This window comes from Helicoverpa zea, chromosome 18, assembly GCF_022581195.2.
Source record: "Helicoverpa zea isolate HzStark_Cry1AcR chromosome 18, ilHelZeax1.1, whole genome shotgun sequence".
In the NCBI taxonomy this organism is placed as follows: Eukaryota; Metazoa; Arthropoda; class Insecta; order Lepidoptera; family Noctuidae; genus Helicoverpa; species Helicoverpa zea.
In genome coordinates this window covers 5,393,113-5,420,083 of record NC_061469.1, presented here as the reverse complement: position 1 = coordinate 5,420,083, position 26,971 = coordinate 5,393,113, and the positions used below count along the sequence as shown (strand labels likewise).

Sequence of the window (26,971 nt, the reverse complement as noted above, 5' to 3'; positions counted from 1 at the left end):
AGTAGAAATGCTAATCGCGAAGATGTTCAGTCGGATTTCATTTGTGACGCAATTATTGTACGGTCAAGGCTGTGGGCTGGGAATAATGTTATAGATTCACTTTTATTTGCTGCTATTACCCTTATACTTCGGTATAATACTACGGCTGATAGTTTATTGCTCTCAACTGAGAGCGCCATTATCTACCTATAGTTTATTTCGGAGGAAAATTTTATCTCCAGGGATTCCCGCATCCTCATCAAAAACCCCAGACTTAGTGTCTCATATTCCTATCTAAACAAACATCCCTCTACCATTTCCCAGAATTCTGTGTTAATTTCAAAGGAAATTCCATTCCAGTGCTCAGTGCAGGCACAGTTGTTCTCTTGTTCATTTACAACCGTCCAAATGGAACGAGTTAATAGAAAGAAGCTCGTAGTAATACCACCATTTGTTGCCTTGTCTAATTGAACAATGAAGACAGGCATGCAGTCGTTCTTTCCCCTCGTTTAAATATAATGTACTTTCAATGAATGACGTCATCGACCCGTATATTACTTGAAAGGGCGTCCTTATGGACAACTCAATGAATACGTTCACATTTTTTACTCTGAGTATCTATGGAGTATTTACGGTGTAATGTTTGACATTCTGTACTGCAGTAATAACATAGATATGTTCTAGGAATGGCAATAATAGCATATCTCCTTTAGTGGAATAGCTATCCCACGGTCTGTGATTTATTTAGTGTTTGGCTTCCTTTTTACTTTCCTATGCATTAACAAATAAATGCGAGCATGGTAAAAAACTTTACAAACTTTTTATTCGGAGCACTTCCTAGATACATAATAATTAATGCGAACAAAATCAACCAAACCGGACACAAACAAATCGTAATGCATATCTTTACCAAATTGAACTTGTTATGCAAGAAAATTAAGTGTTAAGTAACAAAGGACAGTTGTAACAAGTTTTAATGGAGCCAATATAGGAATCAGGTCACAATAACGAGCCAAAGCAAAATGTTTAAAACGAGAATTATTCAGATCGTTAAGAGAAATCGTCTGATACGGATGGTCACCCATGAAGAATGCATGCGTTGGACAAATAACTAGACCTCATGCACTTCTTGCTCAAAGAAAAATGATGATCTTATCGCTGGAACAAGAAAGGGGAAAATCTCCATAGTCAAGAAGAAAATTAACATTCTTTAAGCCATTTAACGTACAGATACTGTGTTGAAAGTTTTGGGGAGTAACTAAAACAATCTGATCGAGATTTGATAGGCTCAAAATGATATCGAAACCACATGGCACGCATACTTCTTAAGAAAGCTGTTTCATCAAAAAATATAAATACCTGCGTAGTGACAACTTTTGTATTAATCTTGAATGAAGAAGTCAGGGTCTTTGTTATTACACAAGGTAATAAATATCCTGAAACAGACCAGACTTTCGCATGCAACGTTGTTGCAAATGTGTTGCAAAATCCCACATTCGGCATTTCAAGCGTTGCTTCACGGAATAATCAAACAGATAATTTGTCACATGTAATGGAGGGTTAGTATTACTTCGTGCGTGATTCTAAGGCAATTCGCACAATACTCTCAAATGTTTCGAGACATTAAGGTCGGGTTGGCCAACGACCAGGCCTAAGCGAGTGGAACTTAAAGGAAAATTGCTTGTTGCGTCACTTTGATGCGACTAGTGTCGTAAAATTTCGGAATATGTACAATTTTATACGCACTCAATATAAGTACATTTGCGATTGCCAGTGGACGAAACAAGGATGATATTTCAAAGAAGTGATTTGTGGTAGATAGATGGTCAGATTAAATAGTGATCAACGCCATGATCCAAAATATTATCCTATTCATATTATTTCCAGACGTTAGAGGACATTTTATTGCGTTGTATCTTATGTATCTTGACTTCGATGACTAGATACCTAAATAATTTAAATGGTTAATAAATTAGTCTTTATTTTAAAATACTAATAAAAATACTGTTGTTATCTAAAAATGCTGCAGCGTTCATTTCGAAATTAATGTCCATTTTTGTCATAGAATACAAATTATACTCAATTCTTACGTTTCCTAATCTCCCTTTCTAATAGACGTAACTGCAATTTGTTGGTAAAAGATTATAATTTCGTAATGCTGCAATTACGCACTCTAAACTTTTTAACATATTTTCTCTAAATTTTGTAGTCGCTTTGAACACTTGGCCACTTGGCTAACATAATTTTAGAACATGATAAGTCAAGACACGGAATGGCTTGATAACATTCATGAACTAGATAATACAGGTCAGATGGTCTGTTATCAGTCCAAAAACTGTGGCGTAATTATTTAAGATGTATTTACACAACACTCATTAGTTGATGATAATATCAGAGGTTGTAAATGTCATGTCGTGAGTAATATAAAAATAATTGGATCAAGATGATAAAAGGTGCAATGAATTGGAACAGGGTCCTTATAAAAATAATAATCATGTAATACATGAAGCAAGTGATACGTCTGAATACTAGTAAGTAAATAATAGACAAACTAAAACGAGTAAAATAAATAAGAAGAATAGGCCAGCTGCATACCTTTGTACGCAATTGTTCAAGGATAAAAAGGGTGGTGTAACATCAAACGTGCTTGATCTTTATAGCATATGCTAGGTAAGCACGTAGCGTATTTACATCAAGATACTCTTTTGAAGTTTTGTGAAACATAAAAAATTCTAGCTTGTCCGTCATACAATGAAGAAAATTATATGGACTCCATAAATTATACCTCTAAATATGACACATTTTGTCATTATTATAAACGTCATCAATCCAGCTATAGCTGATGTCGATCTCGAAGAATCTCACTGAATCAAATATTTTTTTAACAATGTCTATTATTCTCTTCGGTAAATCAATCAACGACGGAACACAATAGTCTGTGATGTTTAATTTTCTTATAAATATTTTTATTAACATCGGATATGCGTCTGTTCATACTTGGATTGATGATCTTGATAGTTTATAGAGCTTCATCAGTGGTAACAATTTCTTTATTACCACCTACAAGATTGTTATTGTTAGCAATGTTTTCAATAGCTTTTGTTACACTTTACAATATACAACTTCATTAAACATGATACAGGAACTAGTCTACAAATACTTGCTTAGTCTTGCTACCGCTATTATGGTAAATCATAGACATTACTTGCTCTTTAATTCAGGGCTGGCATATCTTTTGTCGTATCATATGTATTATTATTTTCTTTATTTAATGTTCCTTTATCATTATATTCATCTGTGTGCTATGCGGTACTTACAATAAGAGCAATTTTATTTAAAATCATATTTCTGTAGCTATTATAGTCTATTACGTGTACTGGAAATGCAGTTTCCAATCATCAACTTTGGAAATCGTTATGAAACTGCAGTTGAAGTGCTGTCTAACGCTACACTGGCTACAATACACCCTACAATTCCACGATCACCGAAGTCTATCAACATCGTACAGCAAATTACACACGGGTGATCTTTACTTTCACTTAGAACATGACTAGTAGCCGGGGGCCGTTCAACGTCACCCATTATGTCCAACAAAAAGTACGCAAGGTCTCGAATGTCGATCTCCGCCTCCCAAGGCCGCGAACCGATCACGCATTGTCCGTACAATGTAGTCAGAAACTTTTTGTACATTTCGTAATAGTAACAACACTAGTAATAGTTCGATTTTTTTTGCTCAGTTTTAACTAGTTTCCGTTCTGCGAAATCTATTTTTGTTGCAATTTCCAAGAATGGTGGCAGTTTATTTTTATAATTGTTTGGTTTTTCCGAAGCCTTTTTTGCGGTTTGTTTACTTCTTATATATCTGCATTAAAATACTAATTAATACATGGACATTGGTATTATGGTTTGTTATTTATAGAAATAATATTTATAATATTAGCCTTCCTAGTAAAAATTATAAAACTTGCTAAATTATTACAGAATTGTTACGTCAATGACATTCATTACTTCAAGTCGAATGAATATTTATAAATTAATATTAAATATCCTCATAAGTTTACCTTGTTTCCTTTGACATTCAATAACGACTAACATTTTAGATAAAATTGACTACAAAATTAGTGTTAATCTTATTTTGTCATGTACCTAAATCATTTATAATGTCAGGGTTTGTAAATATGTACATAATTATAGGTAAAAACTTAAAACGCTTAGTTATTCGAATGTATTTTAATACTAGATTATTAAATAAATTGCTCTTTCGTAATATCATAATGTAAATTAACACAGTGTAATAAATTACTTGTATGATTAAAGGGTAAAGTTTTGGCGGTTAATAAGTAGTAGAAAAAGTCCGATTGGACCAATTCCATAAAACCTTTCACTATGAGAAAGAGCATCATTCCAAAGTGAAATAGACTTCATTCCAGGGTAGGGCCAAATATCGAGTCTCTAAGTTTTCTGGCACTATGCTACTTTTATAGAGGTAAATAGGAAAGTTTGTGAAGATGAATGTATGTGTGTGCATTAGTCATCCTTTCACGCTAAAACTTCTGGATGGATTTTGACGAAACTTGGAATTTATATTCCTTAACCACAAGACTAACATAAAAGCTACTTTTTAACCTTATGCGGGAAGTAGTTCCGTTGGGACACGGGTGAAACTGCAGGCGGCAGCTAGTCTTAAAGAAGGCCTTAGCCAATTTGACAAATACCACCTCCTATTACAAATGCTGGTAAAAGAGCCAAGGTACTCACACTTTCCCTAAAACCGCAAAAGTCTAAGTACCATTTAGAAAATGATTTAAACTTATTGAAAGATGTTTACCTCACAGCAGTCAGTAAACGGTTGAACGATCTTTGAAAGCTTTTCTATTTGATTTAGATTATCCTAACTGCAAAATAGGTAAGTTACTTATGAGGACCCGCACACAGCAAACTTTTAGTCGGCCGATAGTTTTTTGGGCTCATAAATCAGTAAGAAGATGAATGGTAGAATGCACATTACAACAATAAAATATTTAGTCGGCATCAGACCGACTGAAAACTTAGATTGGATTCAAGGTTTTCTTTAAAAACAGATCCAACCATCGCCAACCCCGGGCCGAGAATCGGCCGACTGCTTATTCAGTAGTGTGCGGGTTCTTTCAAGTGTGTATGTGAGTATGTTTGTATTTCATTCTTAAACAGTAAAAAGACAACCAATTGAGATAAAAGTTTGAAGAGCTCACTTATATTCAGGCATGAAAAGAAGGGGATTGTTTTGGGACCAAACTGCGGGGCATAGCTAGGTCTTCATTTAACATACGTCAATATTCTCATCAGTATCGTTTCTCGTGTATTGATGTAGAAGACAAATAATTATGTTTTTGCGTCAAATCGATATTGTATTGCGTGAGTGCTTATCGATGCGTTGCTTGGAACGTATATCAGCAGCCTGCATACATAATGCAAGTAGATGTCCTGTTGGTATAGTTCTTATGTAACTTTATTTGATGCGTACTCGAATGTTCGATTTTCCTTAAGGGATCAAAATTATTTTGTCTACCGAAACATTCTTGATTTTTTTTATTTTTTAGAGCTCAGTGACCAAAATATAAATCGGGACCTTATACTAAGACTTTGCTGTCCGTCTGCATTCTAGTGGTTGATGTTTGTGTCCAAATAGGCCATTGCTTTTTACAGTTTTATAGAATAGATAAGTGTACGGACCCTTCCTAAGTCCTACTCGGACTTGGCCGGATTTTACTATAATAGGCTAACAATATTTCTAACTATAGTAAACTTTGTTTATATGAACAGCATGCCCTCATTGATTTGACCTTTAAAGTCCTATTTATTAAGTTTCACTGAGTCATAGAAACGAGACACATTTATTTGGACAAAACATTTTTTGCGAGTATTTAAATTGAGTGTTAAAAAACTTTATTGTGAGTTACTCAAGCGTTTTTTGTGAGCCTATTTATATCACGTTTTATGATAAATAAGTAAAAGGTATTATGATTTTTTTATTTGGGCTTGCAATTGTAGGCAAAACCTCGTGGTTCAATACCGATCGACCAAAACATAACTATTTATTTCACATTTTTCTTCAGGAGTTTTCCGGTAGCAGCTTAAATTCTGAACGTGTGTCTAGTTGACATTACTGAGCTTTTTCACAACAGTGACAAAATAAATGTTAGGTCTTGAAGACACAGCCTCTGCCTACGTCTGCCTTGCCATGTCCCGTGAAAAGTAAGTACTGCACTCGGAAAAGTATCCTATAGACTTTCTAGATATATGACTGGTTTAATACTGAAAGAAGTTTTTTACTAGCTTGTTCAACCGAACAAACAAACTCTTTAGCTTTAAAATATTACCTAGTAGTTACAATCTGCGTAGCCCAACGGGAAAATATAGTCATGTTCTCATGTAATTACAGTTGCTACATCATAAATGTGATATTACGTAAGTACAGTTACACATTTTGAGCACAAAGTACATACGAGTATTATGTATTTAATGTGTGTAACGTAATTGCCAACATAATATTAATTCGGCTAGTCTGTGACCCCGGAATTTTCCGTAGATTTGTTGAAAAACAAGCTCTTGGTATTAACATAGTGAAGTTATAGATAGCAGCTAGTTTCAAACTTGCGTCTTTTCTAAAAAAATACTTGTGGGTCACAAGTATTCCATCACTCCACATTGGGTTACCAGTCACAACTTGTGTCTGGTAACTCAATGTGGAGTGTCAAAGGAAGGACTAAATAATTGGCGCTTGACCGCTTTTCAACTAAAACTATCTTTCATTTTTTAAGAGCATAAAACAAGGTAGGTTCCATTTCGAATCTAAGTGAACACAAAATTCAGACAACAATACCGTAATAAAAATGCTTATATACCGCACCGATTACATAAAATGTAATGTTACAAATTCTTTATGTATTTAATTGTGAGATCGTTATATACTTGATACTTAAACTTCATTATAACATTTCGAGGTTGCTAATATTAAGCTATACAATTACTTAAAGATATATAAGTGGGTATGCAAGGTTAAAATTACATTATATTTAGATATACATATATTTTTGTTTGAACCGTTCTAAGATCCTGTTCGCAGATATAAAGTGAACCGTTTGACCGCCAACGGCGTGACATGACGTAGCAAAACCATTTATGTGACGAAAAAACTGAGCTCGATGCAATTTTGTATGGTTCTTATGAGTTTTTATTGGGTAACTGAAATATTCAGTGGTAAAAATTTGCTTGAAATAGTATAGAAGTAAGTATAATATTACTTAGGAACTTAAGTACCATATCTACTTAACGGAATGATTATGTGTTACATAAAAAACATTTAAAATATATAAAATCGTCCGAATTGAGAACCGTAGTAAGTATTTTAGGGAGTAAAGTTTATATTTAAAATATCGAAAGCCTTGGCTTAAATTGACTTTAAAATGTATATACTTAGATACGTCTCAAAATTGTGGTAGATAGAAAAACTATTCTGGGGGATTAATAAAAGTTCAAGGTTACTATTAGTTTCCTCATTTCACAACACGATTTGCGACTTATCTATTTTCCTTAGCATCCAAAAAAAATTGCCACCGAGACATTTAAAACGCTGCCAATATGTTAGAGAGAAAAATAATTAAGTCCGATGATGTCATGTCTAGAAACACAGAGAAACCTGAGACTATAGTAACACGAACATGTCTAGTTTTTGTATCCTGTTGTACAGAAGTAGGCATGCAGTAAGCTATTAGGCAGGAAAACTGGCAGGTGCGACGCTAGCTGCTTTTCCGCTTTCTCGCTTAGGGAAAGTATACTTCACCTGAGCATAGCAAGACGAATATGACTACGTTTCTTTCTAAACACTAGGTAAGGCTGCTGGTTAGCTGATTTCGCCGGATATATGTGTGTTTACGAAGGATGTTTAAGTGAATTAGACACATGCAAAGGAAAACTGCTTGTAGAATAGTGTGTCAGTGGAAATCGATTTCGTTGATGTACGACGACGACGAGAGAAAAATGTTAGAAATAAGTAGATATAACATGGAAGACCATTGATATTGGTTATGAAATAATATGGGAAATTAGTAAGAGCCAGCGACTGCCAGACCTCGTAAGCAGGTATATTATAAAGCTACCTGCCTGTCTATTTTCTCACGGTGGAAAGTTTATGTTCGTATTCATCCTATAGGTAGGTACGTACCTATTTTGTCTGGCGAAGGCTTTGAAAAATAAGTAACTTTGAATCTTTACTAAGAGAGCTTCAATTTCTACCAAATAAAAAGTCATTCATATTGATAATACAAACTTAAAAATACAATTTTAAGAAATATTAGATTATTTTATTTTTCGACAAACATCCTTTCGAAACGCCATCTATTATGGAATAGGAACACTAAACTCCCTTAACCTACCCGTACTGCCATCTATCGATACAGTAAAGAACTAACCAAAGCGCGCCATCTGTGGTTTAACACCTGAACTAGCTAAAGCATGGTTGTTTTACTGCTTCTGCTATTCATCGCTAGATGGTAGTAAGCATTTAGTTTCTACTATTGCATACTAGATGGCGTAACAAGTATTTTAAATATGATAGTACTACAATAGGCATGATGACAAATTTTTAAATTCCTTTGTATGATGTAGGTATACGTCTATTTTATATGAAAAATTATTAATTTTAAGAAAATGCGAAGATTTTTTATCAAATAATTGCATTTTTCTCTGTCCACTTTGAATCCGGCGCGAAAACGCTTGTCAGTGTCATGGTGTCACTTGTGACGTCACGACTGAAATTACAAGACGCAAGTAAACAACGCTCGTGCAATAATTAAGTTTTTTGTGTATATAAATATGAATTCGAAAGTGCATAGGTGTTGTGGGGTCACTGGGGGACCAAGTAAGAACACATCCAAAACAACTCCTGATAAGTTATTTGTGTACGTTCCTCACAATAAAAAAATACGAAACAAGTGGCTTAAACTTGCAAGGCGAGATTCAAAAGCAATATTGCCCAGGGTACAACTTTATTTTTGTGAAGATCACTTTGATGTAAGTTATTACGTAGTTCTCTAGATTCTAGCATAGTTTATAATGTAAATAACTATTTCGAGGTTAGGTTTCATCTCTCATTGTGTTTTAATTAAACTAGTATACTAGTATACTAGTATACTAGTATACATGGAAGTTTTTACATTTCTAAATTCAGCTGAACAAAAATCTTGATTTGATGCCAAAAACTTTCCCAGCATTATGATATCAATTCTAGGCAAATTAGCGCTGTTTGCCTTGATAAATCCGGGCTCCATAACTCGTGTTATAAACAATTAATTAATTAAAAACAAAGATCGCAGTGGAAGTTCACAATAACGAAATGTGACGTTCGCGCGCTTTCGCGCGAGTTGTTTTGAGAAATGACGTCACGAGCTCTGATTGGTGTTCAAGATATCATGGCGGATTGCCTTATTTCGTAATTTTATTTTATAAAAATACATATTAATCACATTATTAATAAAGAAAACAATGCGCGTTTTATATTCCAAGCTTCAAGTTTAATTTAATAAATATATTATTTTAATGATTTTTGATTACTGTCATCATGCCTATTGCTCATTGTTTTCTTCGTGTTTTAAGCAAATGATAAAAATATAGACATACCTTCCATAACGTATACGATGCTGCCAACATCTCCTTCCTTGATGATAAGGCTGCCGGCTGCATATTCGACGGGGTACATGCAGTCCACGATTTCGCGGATCTGCGTCATTTCAAGATTCTTCATGAAGTCATTGTCCAGTATTGCACCTTTGATCAGTTCCCGCGATCTGTAAATTAAAAATAAAATCTTTGTAGATTACATATTCCAAAATAAATGAATATTAAATTATTTTTGTGGACGAATATTGAACAAAGTAATTAAAAAAAAATCGGCGAATTAGATAAAACTGGATATTTAACAATGCTGCAAACGCAACTTAAACAATAGGTTCCACCTATATCAATTTCATATAACATTACACCCATTTTATAAAAGAAAACAACTTCCCGTGCCTTTGTACAAGGCGATTTCAATAAGTGCCCTATCAACTTTAATGATAATAACCTTTAAATTATTATAGAAAATTAGTGTCATAAACCATAGCTAGGCTAGTCTATCATGAAACTAAGTATAATGCTACACTAGGAAGGAAGGACGTAAATTATCATTGTTTATAATAGGCACGCTGAAAGCCACTTCCATTATAATTTGCCTTTTAATATTCTCTTTACATTTATATCAGACTCATTGGATCCCGCGGCCTCACCCGAATATTGAGGTAAATACTTCCACCTAGATAGATTATAGCCAATGTGTATGGACAAGGTATAAGTTTCTAGTGTAGTCCATTTCATATTCCATAATAGCTACTTAATATTTAGGTAAAAAGGATAAGCTTATGTCGATTCAACAATAAGGTAGGTACAGACATCACGTTTATCTAGTTGTTGGTCAGACAATCGTAATCGGTTCAAACACGTTATGCAATAGATAATTATAGTATATTCTGTTGATAAAACAACTGTGAAAGTAGCACGAATTTCCCAGGTTCATTTGTGGATAACGGATTAGGGGACTTACCCAATGGTTTCATATGTATTTACCAAAACCTACAGGTATAGGTAGGAACTACAACTGCGGCAAAAATATAAAATTACCTACATGTAGTGCTACAGTGTAAAAGTGATGCAATATTATGGACCTTAAATCGCAATGGCAATTTCTTTCAAAACATAGTTATAAAATATAATAAGTATTGATGGCAAGAGGTGTTTCAAAATTAAGATATCTTTCTACCGAATTTATAATTATGTCAAAGAACAGAATCTCCCGAAAATATTCAATAATACAGACAAATTCACATTCATTCTAATAAAAATCCAATACTTATATTATTCCATAGAAATGTTCTAACAATGGCTGTAATGGTTGTCTATAAACTGGTTAATCGCTCATAAAGCTCCATTTAAGGAAAGCTTTGTGTCTTGTGCCTTACCGACAACTAGCGTACAGCCGATCTACGACTACCTATTCCAGACAGAACTATCAACTACCAGTATTATTCTTTCCCCGAGGCAATGATATCCGTATACCTAATAGTATTCTAATTCTAATATGTATTAAGATTAATGTAAATCTGACTCTGTCTTATGCACTACTATGAAAAAGTATGCTGAAGTGATTGGGATGGAAATTGAATTTAAAATGGAAAATTATTGAGATTAAAATCTGGGAAGGAACATGTGTGTGACAAGGCAAGAAACGACCAAGACTTTAAATATAGTTAGAGTTATAACAGTCTTATCACGCACAACTTTACGACTTACTGGAAACCTAAGTATAGAAACTTCTGACGAAACGCCTCCATCCACTTTAGATCAACAATCAGTTTGCGAAACGCGAACATAATTTCAACTCGCTAGCAGCACTTGCATACCCGAAATGCAAACCAGGCACTCGTAAATTACTCTCAAAAGATCTAATATTGAGTGAGCCGTCGGCGAGGACAGTTGTCACATAAAGTTCGAACGTAATTATACCAAATGGGATCACCGAAGGCACTCGAGCTAACACAGGGCGACCTCGCCACGGTGCCTTGCGATGCCTGTACTGAGAAGAAATTCAATCAATGCCTTGAGTGATTGATCGATGACGTTAAGTATCGATAAGCACGACAAAATAATCGCCTGCACATCATTGGTTTGAAGCACTGTTTGCAATGGATTCTACTGAAAAAGCTTCTGTATTCATAAATCAATAAACAATTTTACGAAGCTTCGGATTTATGCACTTCCTACTTATAGATACAATGGAGGTTTTCTAAGAACTAGACAGAAAAAGAACGCTGAAATGTTTGAAGTAGATGCAGATAATACTAAAGCTAGGTTGGGTCACAAAGTCACGGTTGTTAGTAAGACAAATGAGATTTGTCGACACAAAACGTGAGAGGATGGTGAGATGAAGAAACATTGATGTTTAGACACACTCGTTAAGTACTTATTCGTGACCAATAAAGTGACTTGAATTAAGAAAGCAAATATAATATATTTGCAAAAGAAAACATGAAGTTGATTAGTATTCAAAAGACAACATTGTTAGATTGTTTAAAGCCTAAAAATAATAATGATGTGTCTCTAAACGATGTTTTTGTAACACTTGCAAACCCAAATAATCACGAATTTGGCTCTCAACGATTTATAAAATGATCATTTTATGATCTCATAAAATCAATAACTAAAGAGAACGTACTAAGTATCATTTTCACGATATTTTTATGGGCTTTTTGTTTTTTGGAAATGCTCGGTAGCTGCTAGTATTTTTCGATGCTCCAAATGAACATTACCAAGTTCACAAAATTCAGTAATACATGAACTCAAGCTCAATATTTTTCCTTAGATAGGGTCATTAATGCTTAGTTCCAAACGTCAATTTTCCCGCAAAAGAACAACGTACGCCGTTATAGGAAACTTATTGTTAAAACGTTTTGAATAAAACCATGAGACATAGACTTACAAAGTTGAATGTAAATGAATTCTGTAGTTAGTGCGATTGACCTGTAAGCGTATTCTAGTAGTTTTTTGCTTTCTTATAGGTTGTGAATAATGTTTATATCAGTTGTATCGATCTTAGTGACAGCGCCTCCACGGCAGGCATTATGCAAAAAATATTGAAACAGGACTATCTCCAGCGTGCCTATATGACTTGCTAATATTATCTATTTAAAAAATTTACATAAAGATTTAAATAAGTGACTTTTTGCAACCCATATGGACTCGTAATCTCCAATGGACTTTGTGAATGGCAATGTGGAATTTGAACTTTGTTCCTTTTTATTCAACAGGTAACTCACACGCACAAAAGTTCTTCTGAGAGCATGTTATCAGTTGTAAGAAAATGCAAACAATCATGAACAGCGAAAATGTAATTATCCCAGTATTTTGTCTACTCATGTTCCAAACGCATACGCACGCAAAAATTATCGCATTTTTATTTTTACTACTTGATCTGAAACTAATTAAATATATCGCAAATATTAGTCACAGTGATAGTGGCTAATAATAAAATCAATAGAAAGCTACGTTTCAAAAAGCTGCTATTGAAAACCACCAAAGAACGATTACTTCGTTGCACGAGGTATTAATACTCACTTTTGAATTTTCGGTATCTTCACCAATTTCATTTCATAACCCTGTGTTAATGAAGAAAGAGGTTCTGCTGATATGGCCGTTCTCTTCAGCCTCGGCTCACCAACATGGTATACTCTGGTATTCTCGATACCTGGTGTCTTCATCACGAAGCATTCTTCCTCATTCTCCAACCCATTCCTTCGACTATCTATCAGCTGTCTCGTCAAAGGCTTCACGACTTGCCTGAACTTGTCTATTTCATTTTTGAGATATCTTATAGTTCCATCTTTCTCATCGATCTCATGTTCCAGCAAGGCTATTATTTTATCTCTTCGTTTCAATTCTTCTGTCTTTTCCATCACCATCCGTTTCATTTCCAAATACTTCTTCTCCAGTTTGTATGTTTGATCGAGTTGACATTGCTTCGTGTGAGTTTGAGCCATTTTGTAACACTTATTTCTCAATTTATCACTAAACTATTAACAGTTTTACTTTACTAAATTCCGCATTTTATCGTTTTATCGAATATCCGAAGTTTACTATCACGTTTCTTAGAACGGAATCGTCTAACTGCGTTTGCTGGCGTGTTATCAATACCTATATCATCGGAAAGATAAAACAATTTAGGTACTTGATCTACGACTTGTAAATCCGCCTATCCGGCTTAGGGATTCGATATTTGGAAATATTTTAGCTAGCCAGTGTCAAATATTAATCTACTATAGCAAGAACAATAAATAGTGACGTCTCGTTGCCATATAAATTGTAATGACGACTGATTGTCCGTTCCCCAAGTGTGTCAGTCTGTCGATGAGTCAACTGCTCAATGACTTGCGCCACACATAGTGAAATATGTTTCAGTGTGCACGCTGCCCGTCAACCAGTTCTAAGCTTTAATTGGTTTTCATTAAACATGATTAATAGTGCAGATTAATAAGCATAGTTCAAGAATAAAGACTAAATTGATACCCACAACACTGCTTCAGGCGAGGACACCGCGGGCAGTGAAATTCTGTTAATTATATGTGTTATCTCCTTGAATGTTCAGTGTTACATTTATTTAAAAAACAACTTAGATTAATTGGAGGTGTGGACGTGAATTTTAATCATCCTTGTTGCGTAATTGTTTCTAATTTTCATATACCGGACAAAAGTATTATTTGTATTCACGATAGCTGCTACAACGCTTATTCAATTTTCATTAATGGATATGTCACTACAATTTATAGCACATTGTTTTGACTGAACAAGTACATATTTCATTTATACGGCTTTAAACTTCACAAAATACTACTCATACCTGTTCTGAGTAAAAATCATTAGTTCTACGTACAGTATCAATCTCGTAGTAGTTATTATTATTATTCATAACTGATCTACTCTAATTGCACGACCACATAATAAATATTGACAAGTTGTTTAGACATGTGTTCGGGCATCTATTAATTCTAATGCCTGACATTTCTCACTCAGCCATTGTGTTTGTATAATCATTACCACCTGAATGACCAAATGGTTGTGCAATACAATGAGTAGGTACTAGTAAGTCGCGTTGCAACAGTTGCTATGCGTAGGTATATCATGAATATTTTCGTAGGTAAAGGTCGAACAAATAATCACGCCTTTCTAAGTACAGATAAGGTCAATGCAACGGCAGGTAGTGCTGACACGAAGTATTTGGACCATGACATTATTATAGCTACATATATGAACTAACGTGATACTCCTATTAGAGCACCAACTTTTTGCCAAAACTCATCGATCAAACTGCCTGAAGTGTATTGAACGAATGAGTCTATTTTAAGTTTCCGTCATTGAGCAAAGAATTCGGAAGTAATGACAAAATTTAGGGGTTAAAGAACGTAGGTAGACATGTTTTAGAAACATTTTTGGTCTTGGCAACAACTGATATTCTATTGCCAAGTGTAACTTCAACAAAGTCAGAAGACGACTTCAAAAACAAAATCATTTCTATAATTTGAATCAATAAGAAATCCAAATTCCTTACTCAATTGGACATTAAAAACAATGTGTCATTTATCTATTATTACTTAAAACATCTTTATTGCTTGATAAGATATCACCTATCATCATCAATTACATTGCTTGTCCCACATCAATTGTATGTATCTGCATAGTTTGTGTAAACATGCGACAGTTTATAATTGTGTACTACAAAAGTTGACCTAGACCCGTTTTCTTTGATTTTGGACGAAAGCCCAGTGCGTTCTGCCACATTAAGCCTAATATCAATAAATATTTTTGCTACAACTCTTTATTTAAATCGTCCCTTATCACAAACGTAAGTGGAACGAAGACCTACACCTGCTAATAAATGTAATCTTTAAGATTAATTGTTATTATACCTGCTCAATATGATTCACTAATTCTGGATCACAGTTGCATAATATTTTGAACGAGATAGAATCTCGATACATAATTCCTATAGTATCTTCAGTATGGAAATCAGTACGTAACCCTGGATCGAAGATTTATACATGAACATCTTTCTGCAAAAGCATCGCATAAATAAATTACCTATAACATTCTTGGCGAAGAATTTTAACATCAATCACTAGTAAAAGCTTAACTGAATGATAAATAAAGTAATATTTCAGGTCGTTTAGCAAAACGTGTGCTGCGCATTTAATTACATCATGATACACATTCTCATCAACGTAATGAATAAACTGTTCATACATCTTAATCAAATTAAATATCTTAATGTGAAATCAAATGGTTCGGTTCTCTGACTGACAGATGATAAACACTGCCCACACATAAAACTAGAAACGGGAAAAACATAATTTAATTCAAAACATATAGCGCATCGATTTTGCGTTTTCCTTGGACTAAAAATAACACTAACTTCATCGTGTAGCGATACTGATATTACACTTAATTTAAGTCACTATATAAAGATAATTAAGAAGACTAAATATGAGAGGTAAATAATATTAGACCTTCAAAACGAACGATAGAATCCAAGTAGATATAGTTGTCTAGATAGATTATTACAAGAAGCAGATTCAATGCAAGCTTGATTTCAGTTATCAGAAATACGAATTTATGGTTATTGATGTGAATGAACATACTATAAATATAACGAAAAGTCTATATAACGAGCGTCATTAGGTAAGAGCTATTTATCTATAGACTGATAATCTTCAACGGAAGAGTTTACGTCATTACGATTAGGGCTATGTTCAGACGGAAAATGACGGATTTCGTCTGATCTAGTATTTGTACATCTAAAACCCTGTTTGTCATCTACGATAAAAGGATTATTTAGAAGAAATTTAGAAAGACGTTTGTTACACAAGTTTTTATGTCCACCAATATCTATTGTATGCCAAAACCTTTACGTATGTCCTGGTAAAGTTGACAAACTACAGGCTAATGCTATTTACGACGGTTGACGTTATCGCGACAGAGTTGAAACTACCGAAACCATTAGATTAAGCGCGCTCTGATGGCGTAATTGCATCATGTTTATAGCATAACATCATGCGACATGGCGAGCGATTCTTTTGTTGATTTTATCATAATCTCTGAAAAACTCCTGTCTAATATTTTAAACTCGTTGGCCACTTTTACGTCATAATTTTTAAGGTGACCTAAGGCTCGAAAAAGGTGTCTGCCGATGTCACTAGACCCCTGTTTTCTTAAATATTTTTCCTGTTTTGATTTTGTTTCGCTAAGAACTTTTCTCAATATTATTAACTATAGCATCTTTTAGTGAATTCAAAACAAATTTTTACGTTAATATGATTTATGTTTTATAACGATAAAAAACTTTTAGGAAGTAAATCTGTCTACAGCAGACGAGGAAATTTGCCAGCTGTATATTAAGACAGACAATGAATGATTTTCCCGGACTGTCACGTTTCTTTGACCAAAGAAAATCTGCGAATGAAATATGAACTCACGTCAAGAACCATCTTGAATTAGACAACAGAATATTTCCACGTACAGATCTCGTTTGTATCATCAATCATGCGTAAATTCGTCTAAATTTCCAAAGAATACACGAACCAATCTTCATGCTTTCTATATTTGGTTCAGTCTAAACAAATATTTACGATAGCGGTCTAGATGGAGTAGATGGAGGATCTGAATCCGAAATAATCTAAGGTCATGCTACTGCGCTAGTATCTAACGTTGCAGAATTTAAAATACTCTTAGTATTGGGTCTTCTCATTAAGCGTGCCTAATTAAAAGACATTGAAGCAAGAATTTGCGGGTCCTTGACACATTTTAATTTTGAAGATCTTTAGCATCTGTCCCAATCGTTAAAAATTACTGACGGGTTTCAGGTTGATGTCACCGGTGTTGGAAAATAGCTCGACGGCAAGACATCAGGTTATTTTCGTTTTCCAGACGTACCGATTTCAATGTTGATAGACAGCGTCAAGGGACGTTTGGAGAAGTCCATTTTTTGAACACGGTAGCTAAATATAAGCTGTGACAGGCGGTTCAACTTTCTTCGTCACTATATGTTTGGTCCGAGATTATAATATTGCAAAATCGCATTCTCATATTCACATGATTCTGTTTGGCGGATGCGGATACGCGGGTTAGATTTACTACCTATTTTATTGCTTGGTATAAAATACTTATAGTTTTACCTATTGGCTTGAACGCATGCTAAGCAGGCGCCAATTGCCTCAGATTTTTGAGTATGAAAAATTTGGAAGGGTTTCGCTCCAGGTGTTTTTAGAATTTACTTTCTTTTGTCTTGGTGTTTTCAATTGGTACATAGGTCTATTTATATCAGCGTATCAATCATTATTAGCATTGTTGAGACTCAGATCGGTTTCACTTGAGGGACTATTATAATCATCACAATAGTATTGAATGCAAATCAACCGGAAACCTCTGTGATTATCCTGTGCTCTTTCAATGGACACGTATAATGCTTTTTAATAGCATCCACTAAAACTTTACAACGCGATAAAATATATGTAGAAATTGCAATTAAAGGATCTTGAAATAGCCCTAGTTAAAAGCGCTTCAGGGCTTATTAATAAATCTGATAGAGTACAAGAAGTCGTAAAACAGAACAAAAGGACAGATTTAGAGGAAAATCCTAGTGAACAGGAAGATGTCTACGAAGGTTGGTCTCGTTGTAAATCGACGATGCATAAATATCTTACTAGAGAACTAAATAAAGTAAACATTACAACTTCTGAAATAGAAATGATCTTAGTAACAATAGGTGATAATTGGTCAATTGTACTGGATCATATAACTGGGCTTGTACACGAGCCTTTGATTTGACGTCAGACAAAATAATATTTGTGGTCCACTATATATCAGTAATTTTTAAGATGAAGACTTTTTACCAATATAGAGAATACATTATATTATTTATGATGAAGCAAGATTCTTAGTTATATGTGGAAGTCAATTTTTTTTGTTAAATCACCATGACTTAATTGTTAATGTAACAGTGTTGCTTTGATATACCTACGTATATTCTTGTTTAGCCTCATTTGCGTTTACTTCGACGTGATAACAAACAAGTATTTAGACTGACGTCGAGCGAATAGTTTTAGCAACATTTCAAGCTGAATTTTTCTCTCCTCGTTTATTTTAGCTTCGATAGAATTACTGGGAACTGTATTAGCGACATTGGTGAGCATAAATATTGTTTGTTTTTTTCCTCCCTACATGGTACAAGGATTGTATTTTTTTTTTCTATGTTGTTGTTTAGTTTTGGAGTCATATACGTTACAAGGCACTCATTTGTCGTATCACGCACAATATATTTGTTGTACACGATCAAGAATATGACCATAAATACCCTGCGCCTTATTAGTCGCTACTAGTTTATTGATGGGCGTCACTAGGATTTTTCCAACAAACATGGACTATTTCTGTGTTTTATATCCACTTTTAGACTAAAGCTAAACTTTGTTTACACTTTTCGCTTAACATAATAACTATTTTAATAAAATGAATGACACTGGCTAGCAATAATGGATAACTGAAAAAAAATCTGTTAATATTTCCAAATTCAAAATAAATATTCAAATAACATTTAGCGCGTTCGATCGGCGTTCGATATACAAAAATCACTCTCGCGTCTGACAGCTGGTAACGTTATACCGGCATGAACGTCGCGTGGGTACTAGAGTTGAGACCGCCGCGTAATTCCACTTCAGCTTCGCAAACCGTTTGCACTCGGTCTTCGCTCGCAACATTATCATTATAAACTTGATTGTCGTTGATGAATTCATTGACATGAAAATTGACCAGCTGTTTCGGACAATTGAGCTGTATTGTTTATGTACCTTTGATCTCTGTTCTCGATATATTTAGGACGAAAATATTCGGTTTCTATATGCTCACAGAGAGGAGGAAAAGAAATGAACGAATGATGACTTCAAACTATTTCACCGGCAGTTTTTTGTTGCAAGTATGTTGGAGCAAAAAGTGTTCTAATCTGGATGGTTACGTAATGTGGTTCGCAGGCTATTCAACTCTACTTGGCAAAGGAGTTACATTATTACAATGCTCTTTTGATTTGATATTCGTTATTAATTTTATTTCGAGGACTTTGTCAACCTACGACTTTGTAGCAATGTCACGAATTTTACACCGTGTGATTTTACTTATGCCTGTGTATGTAGGTAAGTCCCATCTACTGCACTTTGTCAGTGCGTCAAAAAGATTCGAATATTTCTAGATTCAGACCTGAAAAAAGTTTGCTATCGTTACTTACGTGGATTGACTAGTTTTTATTTTTCCCATTTTACGACTATTTCCTCTCTTCTTTAACAAAACATAGGCTCTAGCTTTAGAACTAATAAATGTTACTGGAGAAACGGCAAAAAATAATCCTCTTAGTCTGTGCGTACAAAGTCTATATGGTCATGGTCAATTTATTATGGGTGGTACAAACATGCCAATACGTGGTATGTTATTCGATGAAATCTAAGAGACAGAGGACAAACTAATTTACTAGGAAGGTAGGTCCATGCGTCAAAGATGTATTAGCCGTTTTCCCGCGGTTTTCCCCTCGTCCCGTGGTAACTACTGCCCGTACCGGGATAAAATATAGCCTACGTTACTCGTGGATAATGTAGCTTTCCAATGGTGAAAGAATTTTTAAAAACGGTCCGGTAGTTTTTGAGCCTATTCATTACAACCAAACAAACAAACAAAGTTTTCCTCTTTATAATTTTAGTATAGACTATATCTAGTGGATGCTCTTAGATAAATTATTGTGATTACCTATGCAGTAGTACTACGTATCCTTAGATGTTATTCAAGTGGCTAGAACGTGATACAAATGTCCTTTGCCATTACCACATTCTGAAGACTCATCTTAGCTATTTCAGTTTATTTCCCGCAATAAGACTTCCTAACTTTCTTTACCTTTCTTTCCGAACAATAACAATGTCTGAATGTAGTATTTTTCTGGCACCAATCTTTACCTTCATTCTATCTTTTTAGACTGGCGGGCGGTCCATGAATAAAACATGACCTAGGCCTAAATAAATAACTTTCCTATTTTGGACATTCCCAATATATCCAGTGACTAATACGATATATCTACTCGTATGGAGATTATTATCTATGTTGTCAAAAATTCCAGTCATGACATTATGACGTGAGTTGTGGTCTCCAAATATTCTGAACGTCCTTGCCTGAATAGACTCCTACGTGGGTCAATTTTAAATGCCACTGCGTATGGCAAACCAGGTGTTTTTCCGGAGTTCGTTGTTACTTCTTCTATGATGAATCATCATTTGGCTAGCCTGTTCCCCAATACCACTTGGTAAGTCTGGGAATTGTCGAACAAATGACAAGCGGGCTCAAATTGGTTATCTTAACACAACAAGCTACTTTTACATTTGCTGAATAGATTTTCACCTTTATCTCTAAAGTGTAATTTTCAATGTTGATTGACCAAATTTTACACATAGATTGTTGTGCTGGCGTCATACGTTTACTTGCCTTTTATCTTATTAAAAATTACCTATTCAATTTACTTAATATTATCCACTAGTGACTAGACCACTGCAAAATTAAATATGACCCACTGTTGACTAAACACGAAGACTAAATGACCATCGTATAATGTGTAACTTTTATGATACCATAATAAATGAACTCTATAATTATTATGCAAATATGTACTAAATTCACTAATGTCGTGCAATTTTTATTAATTTGTTATTTGACCTTGCCAACCGTTTTGGCCATAAAATTATAGGGTCAAAACGTTTTATGCGAAATTGATAATTAAATATGACTGAGGTTATTAATTATGTTAATGTATTTTACGTAGATAATTTATCAGGTCGTTATAATGTAATCAATATGATTAACTGAAAACGTGCATTTTAAATGCTGGGTGCATTGCAATGCGTGAATACTTAGGTAAGTAGGTACATGTGGAAATCAATAAAAGTATTGAGTACCTAAGTATGTAAATGTTCATAAACTTCTTCATCCTAAATAAATAAATAATTTAATATCTACGAATTAGGGCCGATTTTCCAATAATCAAACTTTTATCTGAAGAATTTGTTTGACGTTTTGAAAACTTTTTTACTTATAGAAAAATAGCGGGAACGCCATATTTACTTCTGAGATACTAGCTAGTAAGCTGACGATTTAAAAATCGGCCCTCAGTCTAATAACATTACCCTGTTACTTTGAATTAGCACTTTACTTTTATGGGAGTACTTATCGAAAAAATTAAGTAAAGTTTCCATTCTGGAATGGAATCAACGACCTCATACTAAACACATGCTCGTAACCAAAAGGCCAATGAGAAATATTTGAGTGCACAGAATAAAAATAAATGTAAGCATATTAAAGTTATCAAATATAGCAACGGAAATTAAATTCACTTCCATAAAGATAATCGCCAATTTATTACCGGCAATAAAAACATTACGTCATGCACTTTTCAATAGGAAGCCGAATTTATGATTCTTTTATACCTACCTGAAAAATCAATGGGCCTGTCCAGATAGTACCTACGACGAATCTAAGTATACTAATAAATAATTAAGCTGAAAAGTGTGTTGGTTCAATTGAACGCGCTGATTTCAGGAACTATTGTCCGATTGAAAAAAATATTTCAGTATTAGATACCTACTTTAGTCCTTTTATTGCGGAAGGCTAAGTGTAGACGTCTTTTTATCCAGGTAAGAACGTGAAGCCAATAGCAGAAGCTCGTTTAAATATATTTAGTTACAAATAGAAAAACCGTCAAAAAACATCATAGCATTTTATCTATATAGCTAATGGATGAAAAATGGTAATCTGAGTATCAGATATAAATAATCGTAACAACGTTAAAGGATGAGTCAGCGAATACTCAATGTCACTAAAACAGATTGCCAAGAAAAAAATGTTTAAAGAAAATGGAAATATTCTGTGATTTGAGAAATTAAAATAATTATGTATATTTTACGATGTTATAATTCATTTCAAATCACTTAATTGAAACATCCAAATTAATTTAATTGCAAAATATTTTTTTATTGTAATATTGCACAATGTTATTCTACCTTTAGGTCTAGGGACCGTTTTCAGTGAAGTTCACCAAAATGTTTGTTATAGTCACGATTGGAAGGTACGAATAAATACCTAGAATTACCTACATGTTTGCAATAACATATGTATGTATACGCAATATGATTTCATATAATGAGGTAAACTATCACAAATAAATCCTGGTTCAATGGATAAGAGGGGTGAATCTGCATCATTGCGGTTTACCTCAGTCGTCATTGCGAAATGATTTCATTCATGTTTGTTTAACGCGATAATCATAATTTCACCATAATTTTATGTGGCCTGTTTTTGTAAACATCTCGGTGGCTAGGTTAAGAAAAATAATTATATTATTCGAAATTAGTTTTCATTTCGACAGCAAGTTTTAAGTACACTAGTTATATTCTTATGGTCATGATTGCTTTATTATGGTCTAACTTATAAAATAATGAAAAAAATGCTTTAAATAAAATGAATATGTATCCTACTAATATTATAAACGCGAAAGTTTGTATGTATGGATGTTTGTTACTCTTTCACGCAAAAACTACTAAATGGATTTTAATGAAACTTTACAATAATATAGCTTATACATCAGAATAACACATAGGCTACAATTTGTAAACATATTGTTCGAAATACTAAACCTGCGCAGACGAAGTCGCGGGCACCAGCTAGTTGCAAATAAACGGCATAATCTACACGCATTGAGTGACATTTGAAATCAGCGCCATCTAGTTAAACTACAGTAAACTAAAATATTGCATGCTACTCGACAACAGAGGGCGCTGTATCACGATGATAATATAGATGGCGCTCAACAATGTAGCGAGATACAAAATGAGAAAGAAGTTAGTAATTTAATACAATTTGTTTATTTAACCATCTAAAAATAATATCAAGTAGTATTCTACTAGTAGCCATCCTTAATTTATAGACCAACAATGTGAGGAACGGGTCAAATTGATTGCGTAGTTCTTGATGAGCAGTTCACAGTAGGTATGCCTTGTGGGTTGTTGTGTGGTCTAAAAATAGAGCAGCCATTCAATGACAACTTATTGTGCTTGATCATTTGATCATCTTTAGAAGTTTCATGAATATTTCAATTGTAAGAGCCATGCGCTTCAATTGCTGTCGTTTAGTGAAGATGTGAGTTTTATTTTTTGTTTGAATTGTCAAATAGATTAAAATACCTTATCTTCTTAAAAGAAGTCAATGTTATGGTTGTGGTTATGGCAGTCAAGCTTTTTTTTTCTTAGTGCCAGGCAGTAGCTAAAACCCGACATGAACGTAGTTGGGGAAACCGGAAAGGCATATGATGATGAATATTATCCTTACAAAACATAAAAACTAAGGGGAACTATATTTTTTGTCACCAAAATTTATATTTGTCATTGTAGTGTTCGCCCTACCTGTGTCTCTGTAATTACCATCCGATAATTAGGATATCGGCTCGCTTGCCCACATAACGTCTTACTCCCGTGCCACACACTCTCCCGGTTTCCCGCCAACTGGCCATAGAGTATAGTGTGCACTCTCCGCGTCTATGCGACAACGAGACGACAGATATCGGTGATAATACAGTACACTACAGTCATCAAGTTGTATCACCTAATAAATAGATCTATCGCCACGAAATATTTTCGTTCTCAGATAAACAAAGAGTGTTCCCAGGTATGAATTAGCAAATTATTGTTAATATAATGTGTAAAATATGAGATGGATTACCAATAAAATTGTAGTGCATTACATGAATATAAACTTTGTTCTTATAATAATAGTTTTATTACTTAAATAATAGCTTGGTGCTCAAAATGGTAGATCTGTCACCAAATAAATCGATTAATCGATCCCTGACTGCGACTCCTTTTTATTTGTTATTTTGTCACCAATACAGTAGTTACATTTTATTTCGTTCAGTTATTAAAATAATGTATTCGTTACCAATTTAATACATCAGTTTATAATTTTAATAAAAATATGTTCAAAGGGAAGAGGAAGGGAAGGGAGACAAATTGGCGCGCTTTCGGGCCTCAACGAATGGGTTGTAGGTTGGTTGTAGGTACGATCATACGATGCGGGGCGCGGGCAGTGAGATTTTTAACAATAAATATTGATTATTTTGACTTTGATTAATTGTTTTATTTACTATTCAGCTAGAAATTTAATTTAAATATATTTATACTACCTGTGGAAACTAAAGCCCTTGGGGGGAGGCACATGGCCAGTTAAGTAGTAGACTCTTTTGGTTGAAATGATGATGACGACCACCCTACATTTTTAGACCTTCATGAAATTTTCTAGTGATATAATATATGATTTATTGGTGATCTCTTTAAATTAGTTTGCTTAAATACTATTAGGACAAACCTATTATAATACATACAAAATCATTTATTTGGTACTTGACCCCATATCTCCATGATTTTCGGTAATTTATTGTGGAAATGATTTTATATTGTTTGGTGACTACATTTGGTGACAAATCTACTATTTTGAGGGCAAACCCTATTATTTAAGAAACACAAAATGAATTAAATTGGTGACAGCTTAAATCATACCCAAAACTAAGTAACACTTTTGTCTGTCGGGCTTTCACGTGAAAACTAGTGAACCGATGTAAATGAAATTTGGTTCACATATTTATGTACATTATATTCTATGACCTAAGAAAGAATAAAGTCAATTTTTTATCCAGATTCTAGAAGTAGTTCCGTCGGATGCGGGTCCTAAGTACCAAATATTATGAAAATAATAATTAATTAAACGTAGCCTTTCCATGAAAAGCACTGAACTGTAACTAAATTCGCTACACTTTTAACATCAGTAACTGAGCTTCAATTTGCGCAGACGCAAGCTTGAAACGTTTCGCGTCAACGTCTCGTCAGTTTGGCAAATGCAGCAAATGTTACAGATGTTTTCCATTAAGTTCACACCCACTGGGCGATATTAAAGAACCGTTCAGTTTCATTACGTAGGTACTTATAACCATTAATACAGTGTATTTTATGATAGTGACTTTTAAAATAATATAATATATATTTTTATTCGTCTTCAATTTTGGCAATGCCTCATAAGTAGAGTAGTTAATGAAAAAGAAATTGTAGGCCTAGGTCGGTACTAGCTGTTTCCGTCAGCGTCAAATAAAACAAGAATTATCAAAATCGTATAAGTACTTAGCGGATCAAAAGATTATTCCTTACAAACTCAGAAATAAACTTAACCTCTATTTCTATTAGATCAAGAATCCTGTAGCTATCCAGTCAGGTTGAGATCATGTATAAAATAATTTATCGACCCAAATCACAGATTAATAAATAAAGGTAGCATTTAAAATATTCAATGGCCAGTTTGACATTATAATCCTTAAAGCCCAAAAGAGACTTCCATAAAAATCTTTATTAAAATAAATCTTGTCTGTAAAAGGCTTAAGCGTTATTGTTACGATAAAAGGCTAACAAGTAAGTTACAACGGCGATAAAAATCGATGTCAATTGTAGAACCTTACACTTTTTTGTTAACATAGCCAGAAGCGATAGATCACAGTGGGGTATCGCCTTTGCGGTGTCTCGCCGATATAAATATTCTTAGAGAAAATGGCACAAGCTAGTAGCACCAGTAACTTAGGGTGCATCTACACGGTGCAAGTAGCTTGCGCATGTTGAGGCACATGCGCAGGTTACATACATTTAGGGTGAGTCTACACGGTGCACGTAGCTGGAGCAAGTTAGCATGCGCAAGTGACAAGAGCACGCGGGTGAGTATTTTGCTTTGGTACATGCGCGAGTCGCTGGACCCGCACGTTTTTAACATGCATGTAACGTATGAATGTGCTTGAACATGAGCAAGCTACTTGCACCGTGTAAATGCACCCTTAAAAACGTGCGGGTCTAGCGACTTGTCTTTTGCGCATATTAACTTGATCCAGCTACATGTATGCACCGTGTACACGCACTCTTACTGACTGTACAGAATCATGAATAGGCTTCTAGACTTTATTACAGTAACGACTGTTTTATTAAACGATGTAGCAGATGAAACTTGAAAGTCGTACTTATGTCATAAATGGGAAATCATTTGAAAGCTAAACGTATGTAATAACGGGAAAATTAAATAAAGACTTTATAGAGGAAATCATTCCTTTGAATGCATGAAACATCATAAACTGAATACCTACTCTTTAATTATTTTTTTCTCGTCTTTTTTCCACGGCCGCTGTAATTCTAGTAATCCCGCACGCAACCCTGACAGACTTTGGCCTCAAAAGTTCGAAACAAATGTATGGTACTAAAACAATTCAACAGTTCTG

The 26,971-nt window shown here is 34.2% G+C and overlaps 1 protein-coding gene across 3 annotated transcripts in view; it reads right to left on the bottom strand.

The window, feature by feature from the left end:
* Window positions 1–26,971, bottom strand: part of LOC124639070 (cGMP-dependent protein kinase, isozyme 2 forms cD4/T1/T3A/T3B) — a 123,910-nt gene that overhangs the window by 33,436 nt on the left and 63,503 nt on the right. For 2 of the 3 annotated variants that reach the window (XM_047176292.1, XM_047176293.1), the window contains exon 3: window positions 9,637–9,803. In XM_047176292.1, coding sequence (XP_047032248.1) covers window positions 9,637–9,803 — 167 coding nt within the window. Of the gene's footprint in view, window positions 1–9,636; window positions 9,804–13,164; window positions 13,741–19,184; window positions 19,373–26,971 lie in introns of those variants that run through there. The other variant, XM_047176294.1, reaches the window with a different exon arrangement.